The sequence below is a fragment of the Osmia lignaria genome, chromosome 9, assembly GCF_051020975.1.
Source record: "Osmia lignaria lignaria isolate PbOS001 chromosome 9, iyOsmLign1, whole genome shotgun sequence".
NCBI classification, from domain to species: Eukaryota; Metazoa; Arthropoda; class Insecta; order Hymenoptera; family Megachilidae; genus Osmia; species Osmia lignaria.
In genome coordinates this window covers 5,967,080-5,988,395 of record NC_135040.1, presented here as the reverse complement: position 1 = coordinate 5,988,395, position 21,316 = coordinate 5,967,080, and the positions used below count along the sequence as shown (strand labels likewise).

At 45.9% G+C, this 21,316-nt stretch overlaps 1 protein-coding gene across 5 annotated transcripts in view; it reads right to left on the bottom strand.

The window, feature by feature from the left end:
• The window catches only part of LOC117603625 (uncharacterized), a 68,980-nt gene that overhangs the window by 5,227 nt on the left and 42,437 nt on the right, over positions 1 to 21,316 (bottom strand). For 3 of the 5 annotated variants that reach the window (XM_034322964.2, XM_034322972.2, XM_034322981.2), the window contains 2 exons: positions 2,774 to 3,077; positions 995 to 1,531 (listed from right to left, as the gene is read on the bottom strand). In XM_034322964.2, the coding sequence (XP_034178855.2) occupies positions 995 to 1,531; positions 2,774 to 3,077 (841 nt within the window). Of the gene's footprint in view, positions 1 to 994; positions 1,532 to 2,773; positions 3,078 to 4,790; positions 6,898 to 21,316 lie in introns of those variants that run through there. The other 2 variants (XM_034322955.2, XM_076690024.1) reach the window with 2 other exon arrangements.

The following is a 21,316-nucleotide window of genomic DNA, read 5'->3' as shown; positions in this document are numbered from 1 at the left end:
CCATCGCTCGGGGGTAAATGACTCTCAACGGACGTGGTTACTGGGCGTAAATAATTGTCACATTGCAAAAACTGCAACCGATCGAACAACCGCCTCTCTCTCTCTCTCTCTCTCGATAGGATTGCAAACGCTATCTCCGAGTTGCCCTTTTTTTCCCGTCGAAAGTATCCACGGACCGCGATTTTCCTTTTTTTTTCCTTCATCCACCGACGATGTGTACACGCCATCCAATGAAATCGTACCCCCTTTTTACGTTACTAATCCGTTTCGAGTGATAAAGTTGCAGCCGATGCAGGCATCGAGGGTAATTAAAGTGAAAGAAACAAGAGAAGCATCGGAGGTCTTTGATGAGTCGCTACGATAACGGGAGGGAGAGGTTGATCCTGATCTATGCAGATCGAGCGTACCGGTGATAAATTATGGGTTCGCGTGAATATGAGCGGGGCACTTATGCTCATTAGCGCAGATTATCACTGCTTAAGATCGTTTAAGAATTTAAATTCGCGGCCGAACGAGCCTGCTTTGCGAGCGCCGGTGTATCATTGCTGAAGGATGAAACAACCGGCCGGATCACGAAGACTCCCTACGTTCTTAGTATTCTGATTTCAGTGCATAATATTTTTCTACGGGCTTCTTATATCAATATTAATACAGAAATTAGAAAATACACGCGAGTTCGCAGTGGTGCTATCAAATACTGTCAGCAAGGCGTTATCTAAACAACTTAGAGAATCGGCTACCAGTCTTGTCACCTCGGCAGATGTTTATTTAACACTGTTTGAGTACTAACGTCGAAGTCCAGACGTCTATTTCCAAGTTTGTATGGATAAGAAATATAAATAATTCATGTCTGCTTTGCGACACTACTGAAATAACATTTTTGTCTCTTAAATGAACTGCCTACATCGACGTGATGTAGGAACCCAAAACCCTTCAAGACCAACTGAACCAGCGATCACTGATCCACGACGGAGCAACTGCTTCAGTCGTTTACCTGTCGATCGCACTCGAGACAAGCAAAGTGCCTCATGTGCCATGCCCTGCCTTCGGCCTCCGTGCACTCGTCAGCCAGTATGATCTCGTCGCACGCGCAGCATCGAGGCTTCAGAGTTTCCGCGTGATGTCTGCCGCAATAGAGCCTACCGTCCCTCCAGAAGTATATCAGGTCGACGAGTAGCTGCCTGCAGACGCAGCAGACGAAGCAGGCCGGATGCCAGAGGGCGGATGGACCAGCCCGACTGGCGGCCACTGCCATTTCACCTGCGGCAATCGGCCTGCTGCATTCGCGACATCCAGCTCCGTGAGGCCTGTCTAGTTGGCTCGCGTGTCCCCGACCCAACGCTTCGCGTTTCCGCTGCGCCGCGAACACCCTAAGTTCTCGCTTCTCCTCCTCAGTAAGTCCGCTGCAGTACCTCGCCTCGTTGTCGTGCGGCGGTAGTTGCTGCAGCAGCTGCTTTACCCGCTCCCGTTCGCCAGCGCTGCCCGCGTACGGGATCTTGTCTTCCGGTAGCGCGCTGAAGTACAGGTGTACCTGCGACACACACAGCGTGTACGCGCGCCGATTGTAATTAAGAGCGATCGAGTGGAAGCGATGCGCTCGCCGCGCTCGCTTTGCTCTCCTTCCTTTCTTTTCTTTCGAAGGCGCGGAGGAATTTCAGATGGATCTTCTGCGAGGATTAATGAAATTGAAAGGGTTGGGTTCTGAAGGTATGATGGATAGTCCATAAGCATGTGAGTTAGGTTTTTGGGTATGAGATGCATCAGTGCTAAAAGATGGTTTAGAGATTGCTTTACTAGAAAATGATGTAAAGGTTAACATTTTGCCGGTTCTGTGGACTAAATGGGACTTGTTGTACTTGTTTGATGAGATATTAAGTGGGATGCTATATTGCAACATTTAATTACCTACTATATTAATGAAGAGCACTCAGTGTCTTTAGATCTCCAGATGGCTGAGTAACTTAACAGTCTTGTCTGAAAGGGATTCAAGATGCTACATGTTAAATGCTTTGTTTATCACCGTTGAGATGCCCGATATTGATCATTCATGAATAATTCAGATACGAAATGCTTACAGTTACATGGGACGCGTGATGGACTCCTCCCTTGAACAAAACACTGGGAACAGGTCTGGATACTTTTATTTCTTTACGTTCTACTTGCCTGTTTTCACCGCGTTCGAAGCGCACCAAGAAAGTTTATTCGATGTCCTCTTTATTTTGTCGTGTTTGTAAGAAATGTAGGGCACTGATGAATCGCTTCGAACGACATGCAAAATTCCTGGAAAATTTCCCATGATTCTAAACGTTTTGATCATACGTCTGTCTGAAACGGTCCCGATAAATTTTGCGGAGGGAAAGTCAACCTTTATGCAAATCTAAAGGTCACCGTGTATGGCGCATAGCATATCAGGGCGCGCCCACTTGATACTCAACGAGTCTTGAAGGTCTTGAAAGTTTTGCAATGCTCACATCTTTTTGGTGAAACTTCTTTTTTTTTCTTTCCTTTTGCTACGACCGTGCTGTTCTCGAAATTGAACAATAAATTACTCCAAGAGCAGAAACTATTTATGCTAACCTAATCCATCGAGGACAATTTTACAAAGCACCTGGCAGTCGAAGGATCGAAAGTTATCCTCTTGAAAAAACAAAAACGAGTAAGATCGAAGGTTTCCATAGGTCGGGTTGGGAAGGCAGCCGCAGAAAGGAGTAGAATCAGTTGGGTATCGGGCAGATCAGTATTCCAAGCACGGCGGAGAGTATATGTTTCTTACCTGGTCCGGCCTGAGACCGGGTGGCACCCACGTGTACTCCTCGAGCGCACATCCGCTGTCATCGTCGCTCTGCGAGTGCCTCTGATGATGCATCAGGGCCTCCTGAAGTGCGAGCCCTGGTGGAGCCGCTTGCATGGGACTTTTGAAGGGTTCTTGGTGAGAAGAACCGGCGGCCCCGCTTGGAAAAGCCATAGCCATGGCCATCGGCGGACCAGGACCGAGGCCGAGTCCCGAGGGACCGCCCGCCTCCGTCGAAGTCCGCTGATGCTCCTCCCTGGGACACCTGCAGCTTCTGCACACTTTCCTGAAAAACACGATTAGGTTGTCGGTTAGAAGTGATATTCGAATGATCGCAGCAGCTGCGGGTTAAAATAGAATACCAAATTATCAAAGGCATGAAAAAAAAGTACTAATTGCAAAGGACGGATGAAAGCAAGTACTAATCGGTAAAGGCACGTAACACCGAATACTAATAATCAAAGGTGTGGATAATCGAATACTAATCGTATACGATGTGTAAACATGAATACTAATGGCAAGGGACACGGGTATACATCCAGCTATCAAGATACCGAATAGCCAGTGGACCCATTTCAAGAGTTGTCCCAACAGTCCAGGGCAATCGAGTATCGACTATTAAGACAGAGAAATTAATTGAAATTAATTGATCGGATCTTTCCATAAAGAAACGATAAATTCCGCTTCATTAACATTTTCCATTTCGATAGCGTTCATCGCGTTCGAACTTTATTAAAGATCAGACTGTTTAAATCTATCCAGCGCAGTGAAACACTGAGTTTATGCTGGTAACCACACAAGCTGCATATTAATATTAAACAGTATATTCCGAGAAGAATGAAGAAATTCCTTTCCCACGGGAAGCAATAAATTCGCTTCCCATTTGCGTTCGAAAATTCGAAGAAATCCAGAAGTTTTTGGTTCTCCTTGGAACTTTAAAATTAATGTAATATCTATTCTCTCCGGCAACTCTTCTTGATGAATAATCGTGTTATCAGTAAAAATAATAAAAAGGCACACTGTACGTTTCCTTTGCTTTATATTCAATTTGTCTTTAACATCTTCAAGAATTGCAAACGAAAGAACCGTAAACGGTTCATTTAATGTTCACAATTACACAGGATGGAAGTTGTTGAAGTCGGAAATGCTGGCAACATGTTACCATTTAGAGAATGCTTTATCATTACAGACACAACGATGAGAAATCCTCTATCGTGGTAAGAAATGCTATTTGCATGGGAAATGATAAATTGGCAGCAAGTGGCAGGCCTGATTACACGGTTAACCATCGGCGTTCTCTTTGGAACTCCTGCCGTTTCCAGGCTAAAACCCCTCCACCGATATATTGTAATTTAAGAAGCAATTTATTGCTAGCCACACGACTATGTTTCGAAAAACGTCCAAGAGATTCAATCATCGACGAAACGTGCAAATTTAGTTCGACGGAAAATTGATCCGATTATGCAGCAGCCATCAGCCTAGTAATTTGCTTGCAAAATTATTCGCGAAAACAACGCGACAGAGAAAATAAATGAATCTTACATCCCTTCGTTGCTGGTCTCCGATCGCTTAGTAATTATTGGTCGATTATTTGGTTTTATGCACAAACTGGATCTCACACGAAGAGATGCTGTCTCATTCTGACTCTAGCGATATCCACATATTATCGTACAACGAAGAAACAAAGATAATTATAAACTAAGGAACCCTACTGACAACAGCACTAACAGAATTAAGTCCCTCTGGCAATTAATGGTGGAACTTAAAAGCTAAGAATCAAAATGACCCTGCGATATCGAGTGACGCGGTCGTTAACAATTCTGGCCCGAGCAGAAAATTTAACGCGTACCAAAAATGGTACATGTACCAGGGAACCGTGTTGAACTGCGCGGAACATCGGGAACAGAGAAGAGATCCGCCCAACGAGGGCAGCCCTCGAAGCACTTTCCCTGACAATCGATCAGCTTGCGAAACGAGAGCAATACTGCGATAAACTCACTCCAGAGAAGTGGCGGCGACATCGTAACCCGAATGCAGGGAGCTGCAATCGGCCGCACGGCTGCATTCCGGTTCCTCGAGTCGGCGATCGTTTTCGAAGCTGATCGCAGCATCGTGGGCACCGTTCAGGAATTCCACGCACTTCTCCGTTGGACTAGACCTGGATGTGGCTAACGCTGGACACCCAACGACAACGCCAACCACATCGTCCTCCTCGTTGCCATCTTCGCGGTTTCTCAGGAAGGCGTCCAGATAGTGTTCCTCGGTGGGAGGTAGTTCGTAGACAGTACCAGATGCCCAGCTAGCCCCCAGATCCCTTCGGCCCGCCGCTTCGTCCTCACCTTTCCCGGTCTGCTCGTTCTTCCTAGCGTACAATCTTCGTAGATAGGCTTCCTGGTGGCTCCTGGTAGCCCAGCAGCCACCTTGCCACCATCTCTTCGACCCTAGCACCGAGGTCTTCCTTCTTCTGGCTAGACTCGACATCGTCTTAACGAGTCATCCGCAGTGGCACTTATCAACGAGCAGCCGTGCTGACCGACTGGCTTTCGCGAAGCATCAGCAAGCAGGATGTGTCCCTTTATTCGGTCTAGCCGCTCCCTTGTGTCCAGATTGCCGTCTGTCGTTCTCTCTTTTAGCGGCGCTCGTTTCGCGTTTAATCCTGGCCGATCGGAGGATGCATTAAGCCTCTCTCCCTCGGCTGATCCTCGCTGATAGCGCGTCGATCGTTACGCGGCCACTTCGATCAGCCACGAACAGCTTCGATACGATCGTGATCCCGCTTGTGCCTGGTGATGACGATCCTGGTATTGGTCGGGCACCGAGATTGGGGGCTCGGGATGCGTTCGAAACTCCCTGAGTTCGCGCCCGGACACCTGGACATCGAGGCTTGTCATTGTCCCGCTGATCGATTAAAGATACGCGATACTTTGGATCCTCGAGAATGCCGACAGGGTAGAATCGGCTAGGTCCAATCGATGGTGTGGCATCTTTTCTTTATTCTGGTGCAACGGCAAGAGAACACAAGGGCTCTGTTCGCGAACCAGGACACGGGCTATAAGAAGGAACCGGTGTAGAGGGAAGAACTGTGGAAGGAACAGGGAGGCGCACGCGGGTTGGGTGGAAAGGGATAGCAGAGAAAGCGAGCACAGAGGTAAGAAGGGCGGGGAAGGAGAAACAGAGAAAGAGAAAAGAAAGGTAGCCGAGGAAAAGGAAGAAAAGAGCAGAGACAGAGAGATGAAAGAGACGGAGCGAGGAAGGAGAGATAGAGAAGGCAGAGAGAAAGGGTAAAAGGAAGAAAGGGAACGCGCAGGAGAGACAGACGGGAGAGGGAGAGGCAATCTGTACGTATAACCGGTAGTACAGCCGGAGATTAACGTTTTAATACGCGGCACGTATCCGAACGTACAAAGGGAACCGGGCGAACGATAACGTTTTACGCGATCTCCAGCCGATCCATCGCTCCTTCTGATCGATCTTCTCCCGCCCCTGAACAACCTCCACCAATCTTGTTGCCTCGTGAAACCGAGCACCGATTCAGATCCCCGGGCGTCAATTTCCGATTCCACTGACACGGAACGAGGATTTCACCCTTCCTCTACTATCTCTTTCTCACAGCCTCTCCGGATCTCGGCAAATCGAATTCCATTCACGTACGATCCTTGACACGCGATGTCCGTGTGTCACTCGGTTTTTAGAACCGATCCAACAGGTAATACCATCCTGTCAATCTCAAACACTCACTGATAGCACTGTATGACCAACATAGCCTAAACGGCACCGCAAAACACACCTTCGACACCGTGTATCATCAAAATCCTACGGCCAATTACCACCACTGTCACAGGAAGCCACAGGTCCGACAAGGTTGATCCTTTACCTTTAATACGAAGACAAAGATCTCACCGCTGTACGAGAACAAAATGTTCACGCGGTTAATTGGCGGCACAGGATCGAGTCAGTGCGCGCTGCCACGAACCCATTGAAAAGCTTCTAGAAGCGGCGTCCTGTCCTTCCTACTCGGGCGTGCTGAGGCCGAGCGGACACTGAGCGCACTTCAGGACTCGGGGCCCCGGAGAAGAGCGGGGTGAACAGGCTGGCTGGCTGTAAGGCCGCTTCAGGGTAGGGAGAACAGGGGTCCGTTCTCGAGAGGCTGCTACGTCGGCTGCGTGTAACTTCCACGCCGCCAATACGCGCTCGCCGGGCCCCACCAGCCGCCCGCCTGCCTTCCTTCCCGATATATTTATATTCGTTTCTAATACGTGTGGCGTGTCGGGGCCTGACGCCTCGCCGAGGGGCCCCCGTTCGAATACGCGCCACCGGCTCGACTCCGTGTCGCTTCTTCCTCCGCCAAGAATCTATGCCTGCTACGATCAATAGTTACATCCTGAGATCACTCTCGCTAGACGGCCGTTTAGTGAAGATCATCAGATCGATACTGTCGTGTAATGATCCTCTGGGACCAAAACGAAGATCTCAGATACCTCCAAACGATGGGGCTGTTCTTTGATCCGAAGACAGCACTAGGACTGTGCTGAGCTTTAGTGTCTGAGGTCTCCTCTTAATTGTAGGCGTTAATTATCCCCCTAATTAAACGCAACATTCGCTATAGCTGAGTGGGAAGGTGCTAATTATACCTCATAAATGCATAAACTCATAAATACTTGGTTTAACATAGCTAGCACCTTAAACTGTAATAGAAATTCCTATAGTCGAATTTCTTTCCTATTTTGAAATGAATTAATTTCCCATACTCAGTTTTCAATACCCAAATGGTCAAGCTTATTTTTACCATCGAATATTGTGCAGAGAATAATATGCGAAGTATGCATCCCTGATGCTGATTGCTAGGCTTAACGATCGCTGGTACCGTACAATACAGTCGTCTGTTTTACAATGCGAATGTTGCTGGTGTTTAGCACTTTCAGCAACTTCGCTACTCGCGACAACACGCATTGGTTGAATTGTTCCGGCTAATGTAGCTCGCAGCTGGCGATGTCCCGTAAGCTTGTTGTAAGTAGTTGCAAATGTTCGTAAATAATGACGGCGTCGTTTTTCTAGAGTATCTTCTTAATGCCTCCACGCTGGCCAAGAAATGCGATAATGGTACTTGACCGAACGTTAACCCGTCGCTCGCAGATGCAACGTTAATTAGTTATTAATTGGTCATCCACCAGGTGGTCCCAATAACATCGGAATAATCTTTTCGTTGGCAAGCTACTTATGCTTTCACCAAATTTAAGTTTTTATTATCTACAGAAGTTTTATGGCGAACTCATTCATTAAGATAACCAATCATTATCTCTAAGTAAGAAGTAATCAGGTACAGAGTATCTGGAATAACAGAGGACACAGATTTCAGATTATTCTGGAAAAATCCAGTCCTATGTATGACTAATCAGGCAGTGTACACGCATGGCATAATCAGCATAAACGAGGACGTACATCCGTTTAAAACTGATCCTGATCGTTACTGAACGCTTCGATGCCCAGTAACCAGGAAATTCTTTCCCAATCTAAGTAGAACGAGTCTTTTTTTTCTGGGACGATTCCGGGATCGCCACTAATGATACTGAACCACCACTGCCAATGGGAATTCAATCGCTTAATCATTTTGTTGCTGCGCGCTCAAAGATTCCACGGCATCCCGTTTCGCTACCCTGTTAACAGAGACTATGAATAAACGCACACCTCTTATTCTCTTGATCGTTTTTCTATAATATACGTGTATTCCTCCATCGAGTCAGCTCCTGATAGCCTATTTTTTTTTTTACCGCTCGATTGCGCTTCGTAATATACGAAGGATCTTTTATTTATTGCCAAGCAATTAAACGAACGCGCCACCTGGAGCCAGACTTCCTTATTTATGATGGCCAAGGATGCTGTCTTGATATTCTAACTTTCTTTGGATTAAATCAGACCGATGAAGGAACTTTGATCGTGACTCGATACCGTCACTGTCTCCGCTATCCAGGTAGCATTTTTCACGATGCCAAGGTCAGAGGATGTCCGATAATTCGAATGGACCATCATTGGGCTGGCCACAACTCGATTCGAAACCACACTTCAACAGCCTCGTCGCGGAAATCGACGGCGATTTTTGCAGCCACAAAATGGACCGAGCGTTCGTGCCTCGAGCAATTTCTGCCTGACCAAAACAGCTGCCATGGCAGAAATATCGCGCGGGATGAACGACTAATTGATCGAACAAAAACTACGTTGTTGCAGAGATTCTGATTTAAATCGGTCTTGTTCGGAGAACGATTAAAAGCGCACAGGATGCTCGATCGTCATGAACGTGGTTTCGTCGAAATTGGCGGCTTAATTTAATTCAGATTCCTTTTTGGTTTATTAAAACCATTCTGAAATTCTCAGAACGTTTTCTTCGAGAAATGTCTTCATCGGACGGTTTTATCGTTCGAGGAACTTGCGAATACTTCGATCATTTCTGACGAAATCGAAACGAAATAGACATTTTCCTATGTTTTATCCCATTTCAAAGGATTAAGCAAAAACTACCGACTAGATCCTCGCCATTAAGATTTCAATCAGACCTTCGTGTTTCCCTTCCAATCTTACCGGGAGTACTATCTCTTCAAAAAAAAACACCAAAGTTTCCTCGATCACTTTTTCACAATTCCGACCAGACCCAATGTTTAAATGGGACTTCGGTGAAGATGCGCATTCCAGTTGTCCAGTAATTACACAGCTTGGATCATTTTTATGCACTAAATGCATTAAGGATGAAATAAGAAAAGCTTCAGCATTCTCTCTATCAAGATTTCAATCAACCTTTTTCAAACTGAATCGTTCGCGTCCCTAATGCTCGAGCCAAGAATACCCTAAGCCCTTTCGACCCAACTGCCCGCCATGTTTACAGGAAAGCCCACGGAACGAAGGCATCCCGAAGGGTCTCGATGTACCGCGAAGCTATATTGCACCGGACGATGCAATTCTTGCGGCTAGAGCAACACAGCCACCCATTAGAACGCCAACAAAACAGGTGGCTCACGATTGTGTCCGTGATGAACCCGTTCGAGCTCGTGGGTAACACAGACACAGGGTCCTCGAGTAACGTACACATATCGTGGCAACCGTATAACCGGTACACTCTGCACCGGAATTATTAACTGTTATGCAGATGAATCTCCGCCGCCTGTATACGCGAGGCGCAACGGGCGCGTGCTTCCACCAGAGCGGGCTGAAATTTTCAAGCTCCGCCGAGGGCGTTCGCTGGTGCACAGGGATCCTCCATCATCGGCGCCACTGATCGCCGGATCAAGATCCTTCTTTATACGGTAGCGCAAGGTTTCCGTGTTAACGAGCTGCAAACGTGTGCGTGTCACGAGCCACGCTCGGATAAGAACCGTCTGATCGATGGATTCTTTGTTCTTCGACGTTCAGACATTCGCTTTCCCTAGCTTTTTAGGTATCCTTACGATCGACCGTGTCCTTTTTGGATTTCTGATTGATTAGGAAGTTCTTTAAGAGGTTAGGGCTGACTCTTAGGTCAAGGCAGTCTAGACTTCAAGGCTTCGGTCTGCTTATCAATTTATCAGCCGTCTGAATACCAGTTATCTGTTGATCTATACAGACTAACGATCTGGATCAACTAAACCCTATAAGCACGTATTTGCTAAATTGTCATCGATGATTAAATACGCGTACACGGGAGCAGTGATTAATCAACGCGTTGATAAAATATTCCGTTACAAAGCTGAGACCAACAGACGCTCAAACACGATCATGCTACCAAAGCATCAGCGGCTTTCTTCAATGGTAATCCGCGAAAGGTCTGCTGATTTCTGGGCTTCGGGCTAAATCTTTATTAATGACATCCACGGCGCCGTGAATACATTTCAGCTCCTTGGAAGTCCATTTTCGAGGTTCGAGTAATCCGCGTGCGAGACACACGCTCTCGAATAATTTCATTCCAAGGATTTCTTCTCGACAATTCGTGCCCCATAAAAGAGAAATAACCTGTCTGGCGAAGGAAGAAAGAAACGTGCTCAGGTGTTCATTAAACCAATGATGGGTCTACGACTGCAAATATTTTTCTCTTCTTCTCTTCCTTTTTTGGCTACAGATTAGCATTGCACGAAGTACATTTTTTAATACCTCAACTATAGTCCAACTTGTTAGACGTAAGTCTCTGACCATCTAGCGCTAACGCTATCTCGCTAAAGTGGGTTTTAATCGTTCACAGCAGCAACCTCGACATTAACCCTATAAAAATTCATCTCTGATGATCAGATAGTTCTCTTAAGTAAAGACCATGACACAGCTCTTTGCTCAGCCATAATAGACGAATCACTGATCTCAATCTCTACCAGGATTTTTTATTCCCAACCCAGTATGTAATTGGAGGCTAAGGTTTTATACTTTATAATAATCTATTTCATCAACTCTTTATCTTTTATTATTGCTGTTGAGACTTTCTTCCTCTTCGTACCTTACTTAGCACCGTGACTTCGGGATCGATTCGTTTCTACAGATTCGTTCACCATCGGACAGTGATAACTTGTAGTACCTGAAAAACACGTACGGATCTTCATTAGGTCACCTCCTCCAGAGGTGGTGGCCAATTAAGAGCCTGTTTAGCATCACAGTCGTTTCTTCTTCGAGTCGTCCCTTCTTCAGTCAACCTTCTTTCGCGATGACACCTGTTTCCAAGTGAAACAGGTGGTCTACGACGTTACAAGAGGACGTTCCCCGAATATCCGCAGGTGCACCCCAGACTGCTCGTTACCGACGTGCTCTTCGCCTGGTCACCGTTTTCCTTCTTTTCTTGCGTTTATATTTAGCATCGTCCTACCGCCAGTTTACGACACGCGTGGTATTTTTCATACCGAGGAACTGGTTTCTACGCACCAAACCAACGTACGTCCATTTCTCGCGTGATTCCTTAATTTCATCGGATTCAGAGCCACTGGGATCTTCCTTTTGTCTGGTATTCTCCTCCTGATCCATGCATCCAGCACCAATTGTTCCCTGGAGAAGACTATCTTGCCGTGCTACAGAAGCGTCGACTATTACCCTTCGTGGAGAAGAATTGACCCTCTCGCGCACAGGAAACGCGCGATCATCGATCCGTTTCAACATGTTTACGTAAAACAGAGGCCTCCAGTTTTTACTCGTTTCGAGCATCCGGCTCTTAGTGGCGTGCAATATCGAATTACCCTGGTCAGCGGTTCATTTTCTTTGAAATTACGATTTTTCTAATCCCTCGTCCGGCTAACCGGTGCTTCTCCTACATTCGCATTCCTAACTTCTAAATCACTCGATCACCATTATCCAAACTCGTGCACCTTACGGTGGAGGGATGGAATTTAACTACATCCTGAAACCAGCCGGATAGTTTCTTGAACTTTAAACCTTTGAATTAGCAGTTGAACCTAGCGGGAAGCGGTTCGACGACCTTAAGTGACGATATATCTCCGCCTGCGACTACAAAGCTCGGTTTTAAAGAATTACTTCTTTCGTTAATTACGATATTTTAACAAACATAGCATTAGCTTCGTGAACGACGCGAGTCAGACAAAGATATGTTTGGTTTGAAATTCGAGAGTCCCGAGTCGAACGGGTCGTACTATTGCAAGGGGTCGCGCATGCGCTTTCTTTCCTGGGCATATGCGTGCGTCTCTCCCTCGTTTCCCACGAACATTCCCGCTCATTACGACTTCCCGCGGTCGAGACTTTGCAGGACACGTCAGATTCTCGAAAGGAAGAGCTCCGTCAATAGTAGCTGCTCCAACTTGTTTCAATATTTGTAAATGCTACGCACTCCCCTTGTTAAACACTGTATTTCAGGGCACAAACAGAGCAGAGCTAAAGGTTTCTTGACTAAGAGCACTTGTTGAACTTTTAATCGTTTTATGATGCTTTGTAAATATTACAGCCTTTCAAAAATTTTGTATTCAGCCTCTAAGTTATAGAAAGTAGATACGTATGTTAAAGAAATAATATCTTATATAACTAGCTACTTTTAAAACTTTCCTAAGTGCACGTGAACAGAATAGTAAAACAAGTTCATGTCTCGCTAGATGCTTCGTTTCATTCATGCCGGTGCTACATTTCCTGGGACACGTATACCCGATAACCATCTAATACGAAGTTTCAACTGCTCAAAGATTTCACAGAAGGAAGAACGTTGCTTGGTATCCATCACGATCACCGTAATTACATCAAAACCGCTTTCACGTTGATGCACGTAATTGCTTTACAACTCCATATTAGATACATGCAATAAATCGAAGAAAACGATCGTGAATTTGTTCGCGTGTCGTTGTCAAACCATGGACGAATCGCTAGTCAAAGAAACATGCTTCTCATCTTCGAGATTCCGCGTAATGTATTCATCCTGCCTAGCTCATTGTTACTTACAATATCGTAATACGCGTGTAACATCATCTATTTACTAAATCCTTGGATGAGTATTCGTGGAGGGAGGATATGGATTCGAAATATGAATCCAGAACTGATTTAGAATTGTCTAGAAAAAGGAGGTTTCGACTTCGATATCGGGATGATCCAAATAAAAATGGATAACAAAGCCCAACAAGCTTGAGCCAGCCGGAATACCTCGTAAACAATACGTTTCACGCGCGAACGAAGCTGAAGAAGGGCTTTCAAGGTCCTCTGGTCGGGAGGAGGGAAAAAAAGGTGCCGTTAATGGAAGCGGTGGAGTTCCATCGGGTGCGAGCGAAGCAACGCAAAGGGATAAGGAAATGTAGCCAGGGAATTATGCAGATTGTAGGTTGGAATCCATCCGCTGATAGCTTGGATGAGCACACTCGAACCTACGTGAGTTCATTCGTGGCGGTATGCTGCTCGGACCAACTACCCATCAGTTCTGCCTGTCCGTTTCGTTCCAACTTTGTCTTTCTCGTTGCCGATGCTTATAACGCGTCTTTTCGACACAATGTGTCTTCCTCTTCTGATGATGCCGGTAGAATTACGGGACCATAGGGACAGCATCGACCCGTGAACCATGAGATTGATGAAACGAAAAAAGTGGCTAAACTAATCTTCCGTTTCTTTCCTAATACTTTGGAATTAACCTAATCATTAGACCCTAGCGACAAATGATTCCTAAACTGTTTTTGATAAACCCGTAACAGCTTCATTAATTTTACAACTTTTACGAGTATCCCTGCGTGTTAATTTCCAACGTTATCGTCTTAATTAACGGGACTTGGGGCCGATGATGATCGATGGTATCACGGAGCGTTCATTTGACGAAATGGGAAGAGGGAGGGAAGAAAGGTTTCCGTAGAGCGGTACAGGACGATGGAAATTTGCGCCCAGTGAACCTTGTCCTGGGGCGTCGGGATTATTTCTCTATTTTCATTCCTGGCAGATAGCTCTGGCCTGTTCGCGCGATCCGGTTTACCTATCTCGTCCAATAAACATCGGAACATCACGTGAAAACTTCTGTCCGAGGCATGCCTGAAATCGCCAACTCGGACTGATTTCGCCTTACGGTAAAAGACGCTGTGTCATTATTCATCTTAATGAATGGCTGCCATCAAAGCATAAAGAAATCCCTATTAGAAACGCCATCGCTTTTAACCCACTTGATAATTTAATACATGCTATCACCGTGTTTAAATGTTACGGAAGTTTGTTATATATATATATATATATTTTTTTCAAAATGATCTCAAAATTCCTTAGGAAACAACCGCAGATTACGAGTTTGTACAACGATCCAGGTAGTAAGCCTGATTGATCAGCTTCATCTTTCAGCTGTCACTACCAGTGTTGGCCGCGAATCGAGGGGACCGGGTCAGATTCAGCAAGAAGCTGGACAAAACAACGACAACGGCGCCAACGAGATCGCCACTTGTCCCTTGATGCGTTCGAGAAATCGCGGGTGCCGAGCATGCGCAGCAGAGAAATCGGGAATTCAGGTAGTGGCCGGACGAGAGGAGTAGCGTTGCTTCGCTCGCGGAAAGGCTCGACACGACCGGGGGAACGAACGAGTCGAGCTGAGCTGTAATTTAGAGAAAAACGTTCCCCCGGAGCCGCGAGGCCCTACTTTTCGTGCTCACCGACCCGCCTACCTGGCCTCTATTACGTTGCTCGCTTCGGATATAGCGATGGGCTCAACACGAATTCGAATTGCTTTTTCACAGTTTAACAACGATGACTCGAATCATTTCGAAAAATATTCGACGCTTAATGGCGAGTCGATGAAAATAAATTACAGAAACTAGCCTCGGACAGAAGGTATTCTGCCGAGTGGTCCTAAGAGCAGAATCCAAATTAACCCTTGACTCCTAAGCCATTAAGACTACGATTACCCTGTTGTATCCTATAAGTTTCGTAGACCTGGGTCACTACTGACCCAGTTTCCATTGTTCCATGGTAGAATATACAAGAGGGGAATGGAAGACGCGTAGCTAGCCTTAACTCTCAAGCTACCAAACGTTTCTTGCCTCCTTCCCTACGGGCATCATCCTTCCCTCGCCCCTCACCTGTCTGCGTCATCTCTTCGAGTATGCACTTAAAGGCTCGCGCGCTCGAAGCGCCTTTTGCGCGCGGATTCTTCGCAGCGCGGCGGTAGCCTCGGTATCGCGCGCTGGCCTTGGAACTTTCTTCTTAGAAAGGTCTTTATTCGGGAACACGATTGCGGGCACGACGTCGGAATTACGGGTAATCAGCTGGCGTGACTTCGGGGAATTGTTTTTTGGAAAGAGTACAGTTGGAGAAGGGAACTACGACATTCGGATGATGGATTTCACGCGTCACTTTTGCGATTCCTTGCTTTTTTCGGTCGGGACTTCGGTGTTTGAAAAGGAAGAAAATGAAAGCAAGTGATAAACAAATATACCGGGTGTCTCAGTCTTTTTCTCGTTAAGTTTGGCTACTAAATCGAGCGAGCATATCGAGGCGATAACCTCGAGACGTATTTACGCTTGTCCTTGGCTACTTCTCGTTCGTTTTTCACAGAAAAAAAAGCGACGTTTATTCATGGACACTGATTGCGTGTGTACAGTTGAAATTACAGAGGGCGGGTTCGATCGGATGATCGATTTCAGAAATTGTCTCCCGCGATGGAAAATTAATAAATGATCCTTGATCACGCGTAAGAGTTATAGTTACTCTGGTATTCGTATCCTTGAGCATTTCACGCGATAACCTCGGTAGAGATTACGCTCGCGCCTTCTAGAGACTCTAACTATAACCTTAAATCATAATCGGGTGGAAAGTCGGGTCTGAATACAGATGAATCTTTAAATATTGTTTCAAAGAATGAAGAGTTAAATAAAAATAACAAGTTGATGAAATCCATCAGAAACGAAGTAATCTAACAATTTGGTCGAGCGTCTTAGTTAATAACTTTTAGGAAAATCAGAAAGAGATACATCTTCCTAAAGTTCTTAAGTAGACAGATGTAATTGAACGGACTCGAATCTGTCTACGAAACAAAAGACACAGAATGACTGTGTTAAATCTTGTTCACACTGGTGTAACACGTTTGCCTTCGTATTGTCAGCCATGCCTACCTGAGAGATTGGTATCTGGGTTATTGTCAACGTATTGTGTGCGGGCCCAAGTTTGGAGCGCTACCAGCTATGTTAACAAGCCGCGCTAACCGAATGATCATTTCCATGAAGCCGACAGGTCGAAAAAAGAAGGTATCAATTTGATACCGACAGAAGGCTCTCCTACCCACCTTTAATTTTCATAATTAGCCGTCCAGACACAATCCCAAGATCAGCCAACCCTAGTCCTTCACAATTTTTTAAGAAATTTTAGCAACTGCAGTGTTCAAATATCAAATACGAATCATCTGAATGCCATCAAGATTATCTTTGGGGTTCCACCTCGAAATGTCCAACATGGACGCATTTGTGTTACAGTCCTACCTGCTGGTCGTTTCGACGCCCCACAAAGAAACGTCACAGGTGAAAAATAACAAGGGGGACTGGTAGGATGGGGCCACCAAGAGGGAGCCGAAATTCGTCATAGAGACTATGACAGATCTACCTTTTCCCATAAGTGTGGAGAGCACGGAGAAAGATGGTGGGCAGGGAGGCGACGAGACGCCTTAAGACGCGAATAGGGTGCGAAAACGTCGGGACATCTGCTACCTCAGCGTGCCGTTGGAAATTATTAATCCCGTCAAAAGTACTAAATCATATCCCGGTGTTGGTGCACGGCTGCTGCGGAGAGAAGTGAAAGTGACGACGAGGCGTGCGACGTAGCTGACCTTGATTTAGGGTCGTACAAACCCTTCCCCGAAGATCCTCCCAGGTATTTATGACTCGCAGGAACTAGTTGCCGTAGCGTACTCTCTGGTAGCATCTGCCACTGAAAGGATCTCCCTCTCCCGAGGGATAGAAGGAAGAAATCAAAAATATTCCTCTTTATCAGAGCCATCACTTCCACTCACTTACACTTGACAGTGGGAAGAATTAATCTTATGGTTTCTAGATTTAGGTGAAAATTCTGTGAATAAAACTATTCCAATATAAATAAATGAAAAAAAAAAAAATATTAAATATCATAGTTTGCATTTCAATTCCACCTGGTCTCTCCCCTCAATCTTACAACACTCATCCTTCCTTTCACACTTCAATCATTCTCTTTCGTTTCCCTGACACTGACAAGAGAGGCAGTCGGCTCGTTCCAAAAATAATGAAGATTAATCAAAATTCCCCGCGTCACGTCTTGACCCTTTTTTCCCATTGCGCGTTCGAAGCAGGACGAAGGGAAAATATAGCCCGCGGAGAATATTCCCCTTCGTGGACGTAGGTAGAAACGTCGGAGAAAATATAGAGCGCTTAATGAATCGCCTCGTGCACTGACCTCATCTCGTTCAGTAATGGAATTTCAAAACATGCCCACGCTTCCCATTCTCTCTGCGGCCCTTCTTCGCGGCGTTAGCTAGCCCCGCATGCCTTCGCGCGACCGCACACACTCGTATTTTTCGTTAGGCATAAATTGCATTTTTTTAATCCCCCCTACGCCGGACGAAAGTCTCGAATTACACGCGTTCGTATCGCGTTACACTTTTACACCGTTGGTAATTGAACGGGGCGCCCTCTGGAGCGCCCTCTACTAGCTTCGCCAACTTTCCGATTAATTCGATTTTTCCGCTATTAAGACGAATTAATCGAGACACGGAGTATGAATCAATTTCATATGACCGATGTGTGTAAAACACGTTTAATTGCAATTGAAGTACAAACAGGTGTAATTACAGCTGCCGCACAGAGGTGACCAGAAGATTTATCGAGTCACCGAAGGACGCAACACTTTGAGTGCCTGTATATTATCACGAGCAATAAATATACTTAGATTACGTACTCGTATGAACGCCTTCGTGTTTATGATCAATTTAATTAAATGGGCGTGTAATTAATATTCACGTTCCAATAAGATAACTTTTCTGATCTTTGAAAATTAAGAAGTTAAGCCCATTAATTTAAGTACTGCCAAAATGGCGATGCGAAACATTCCATAAAAATTCATTTGCTACCATTTTCGGCCGGTTTTCTGTCTCGAATTCGTAAGCCGGTCACGCGCGGATCATGAAAAGCTGGTATCCCGTAACCGGTGTTGAAGCGACGGTCCGTTTATGATTGGTACGAGTCCCATGGTGGTCGTTGAACGAACAGACCGACACCGGGAAACCTCCCCTTCCGTGTAGCTCCGCGCGTACGAATCCGCGGTACCAAAGGCTAGCACCAGTCTCTCTCGCAACAACCAGCTTAATTCGCTCGTGCCGTGAGATATATTAATTAACGATGGCCCGACTTGCAACCCAATTTAGAAACAAGCACCTTGTTTGCATACAAAGAAGCGTCATAGAGCGAGTTCGCACCCTCGATCCAGCGCCGATATAAATGACTTGCGCTCAAGAGGACCACCCTGGCGAAGAGGAGTGGTGTGGTACGGTGGTTAGGGGAAGCGAGGGAGTAGAATAGTAGAAATGGTGAAAAATGATGAAAGAGAAGAGCAGAAATGTAGAAAATGGTTCTACGATGAGGGAAAGTAGAAAACAAGAGCGAAGGAAACAACAAAAGGAAGAGAAGAAGAGTAGCACTATGAATGGGTCTCGTTAAAACGGGGTCCGAGTGTTTAAGGAACACTTTGACTGTTGACTGGATGCTCAAGATACACTTGTGTGCAGTTCTCAAGAGAGCATGCACGAGCAGCACTCTCCAGAGTGCGCTTCTTTGCTGCTGAGTCCGCGGTTTCCTGTCAACAAATATCATCGACTTCCTGCCACCTTCCATTCTCCTGAATTCAATTATGACTTCGAAGGAAGTCACGTTGCGTCAATACCCCATCTCCCTTTGGCTGACCCGAGGTTTCTGAATGTCTTCGAGAAGAAAATTGTCTCCGCGTTACCAACTATGTAGAATCAGGGAAGCCGGTTTTTCGATCGGTAAAAACACCTAAGTTCAAGCCAATGCTCGGTCGATAACAACTCCTACATAGGATTAGTATGAACTCATTGACACACGGCTCCCCTGTGCTCATCAAGGTTCTTTTATGGAAATAACGATGAGATATAGTTAAACGGCAGGACTTTATTAAAAGCTACCATATAGAAACTTGCGCTAAACTCGAGCAACTTTGTTCATAAAAGCGAACGCCAACCTTTATCCGCGTCGTTACTTATGCATACAGCATCCGTCTCTCTCGTATCAGACACCGAGGAACTTTACCGTATGAGAGAAAGTCAAAGGATTTACATTTGAATAAAAAATAGGGCCCTGTTAATCAAAACGAGTTGAAAAAGTTTGTAGCAACTTTCTTCAACTCCTTAAAGTACGACGGCGTTTAGATACCGAGGTTGCGCGGGTTGCCGTCCTACAGGCACCGCGTAAAAGCCAACGTATTACAAAATCGCTTAGAATATGTATTGTTTGGACATTTTTACGTCTAATGTTCAGTTGATTTAATTATATGCTACATCTACGAGGAATTATAACGCATAAAAGTTGGGCGAAGGCGTAAGTACATCAATTTAGATCTTCCTACAGAGCAACGCGCTAGATTGCCGCGCGAAGGGGGCGTGTTTAACTCAATTTTCGCTTCGAAGGGGCACACTTCGATTCAAACGCAACCTCTTCAATTTATGGTATACACTGTAGGCTCCCACGGGGCGAGGGGAATTTCCGGTACGGTCTTGGCTCAATTTCCGCCAAAGCTGCACCCCTAAACTCTAGATAACACCGCAACTTGTCCCCCCCGTGTATCCTGTCTGTAAGAGATTCGTTGAACGTCCTAAAATGTCCACGATCCTTAGCAAACTTTAATATAAAAACGAAATTCTAAACGCTAGGAAACGAATAGACCAAAAAGTTGAGCAGTGAGATGGATAATTCCTTGCTGCCATCTACCGAGGCATCGCGACGGGCCCCTGAAAGCTGCAACCCGCCGAATGCCTTTCCAACTAACGCGAGGTCGTCTGGAAGCGTATCCCGATATCGACGCGAGTCTGTAACCCGTTTATCTACAGGCAATGCTGCACAAGTGGAATGCAAAGCCCTGAATCCCGGTTCTACGAACAATCCGTCTGTCTCAGCAGTGTCGTTAGTTCGGTTTACGCTCCGGGCGGCTTCAGGCCTACCTAAGCTATATAATACAGGGGACTCGAACATTTAGCTTATCACAGCCGACTATCTACCGGTGGCATACGCCTCCGTTAGGGGGCTTTTCACCCCTCCAGGCGAGCATAGGGTCGCGCGTACCGGAATGGCAATACCGGGCCCTTAAATCAGCCGGTGGCCTGCCTCAGGCTGCTTGAATTTAAGCTAAAACGTTATCGCGCCAACTAAACGGAGCCAGAGGTGAGACTGGACCGGAGATAAGCCTTGTACACAGCGGATTAACCGCGCACCTGTGTTGGCATCGTGTCTAATACATGCGGGCGATCATTGTTGGGACGGATGATTAGGTGGCAGAGGTTGAGTTACAAAAGGGCGAGCATTTATTTTTAGGGACATGAAAGATTCTCGTGTAGAAGGGGATATTTTGAAATAGGGATTCTTACTAAAGAGAAATTTTCTTTTTCCAAGAAGAACCCCCACACCCATAGAGACCACGTCCCTCCAACGTGTTTCAGGGCACGTGTCGAAGACATATTCGCATTAATTGTAGCATCGCATGATGCCAGAGGCACGTGTAATCAGGCCACACATGAGGGCAGCAGGTTTACGATAGATCGTTCAACCTACTCACGATTAATTGGCTTTTCTCTGAGAAACTGGATCACGTCGTAACACGTAAAATTCACCCCTCTATAGACGAAGGAGGCTCGCCTGTCTCCAGGCCTAGCTCCCCCTTTCTCGATCATTGTAAAGCAGCTGCTTACGAGAGGATGCGTAAAATACGACCGATATATCGGAAGTGGTTCTGCGACTCGATCGATCGACGGATGGCGAATGAAAAGGAAAGAACCAGTACCTAGTTTTACGACTGTGTGGCGTGCAGATGGAGCCCCGAAATCCGTAAACCATAAAGACAGGACCAGCCAAGCTGGATTTACGATGGGAAAATAGGAACACG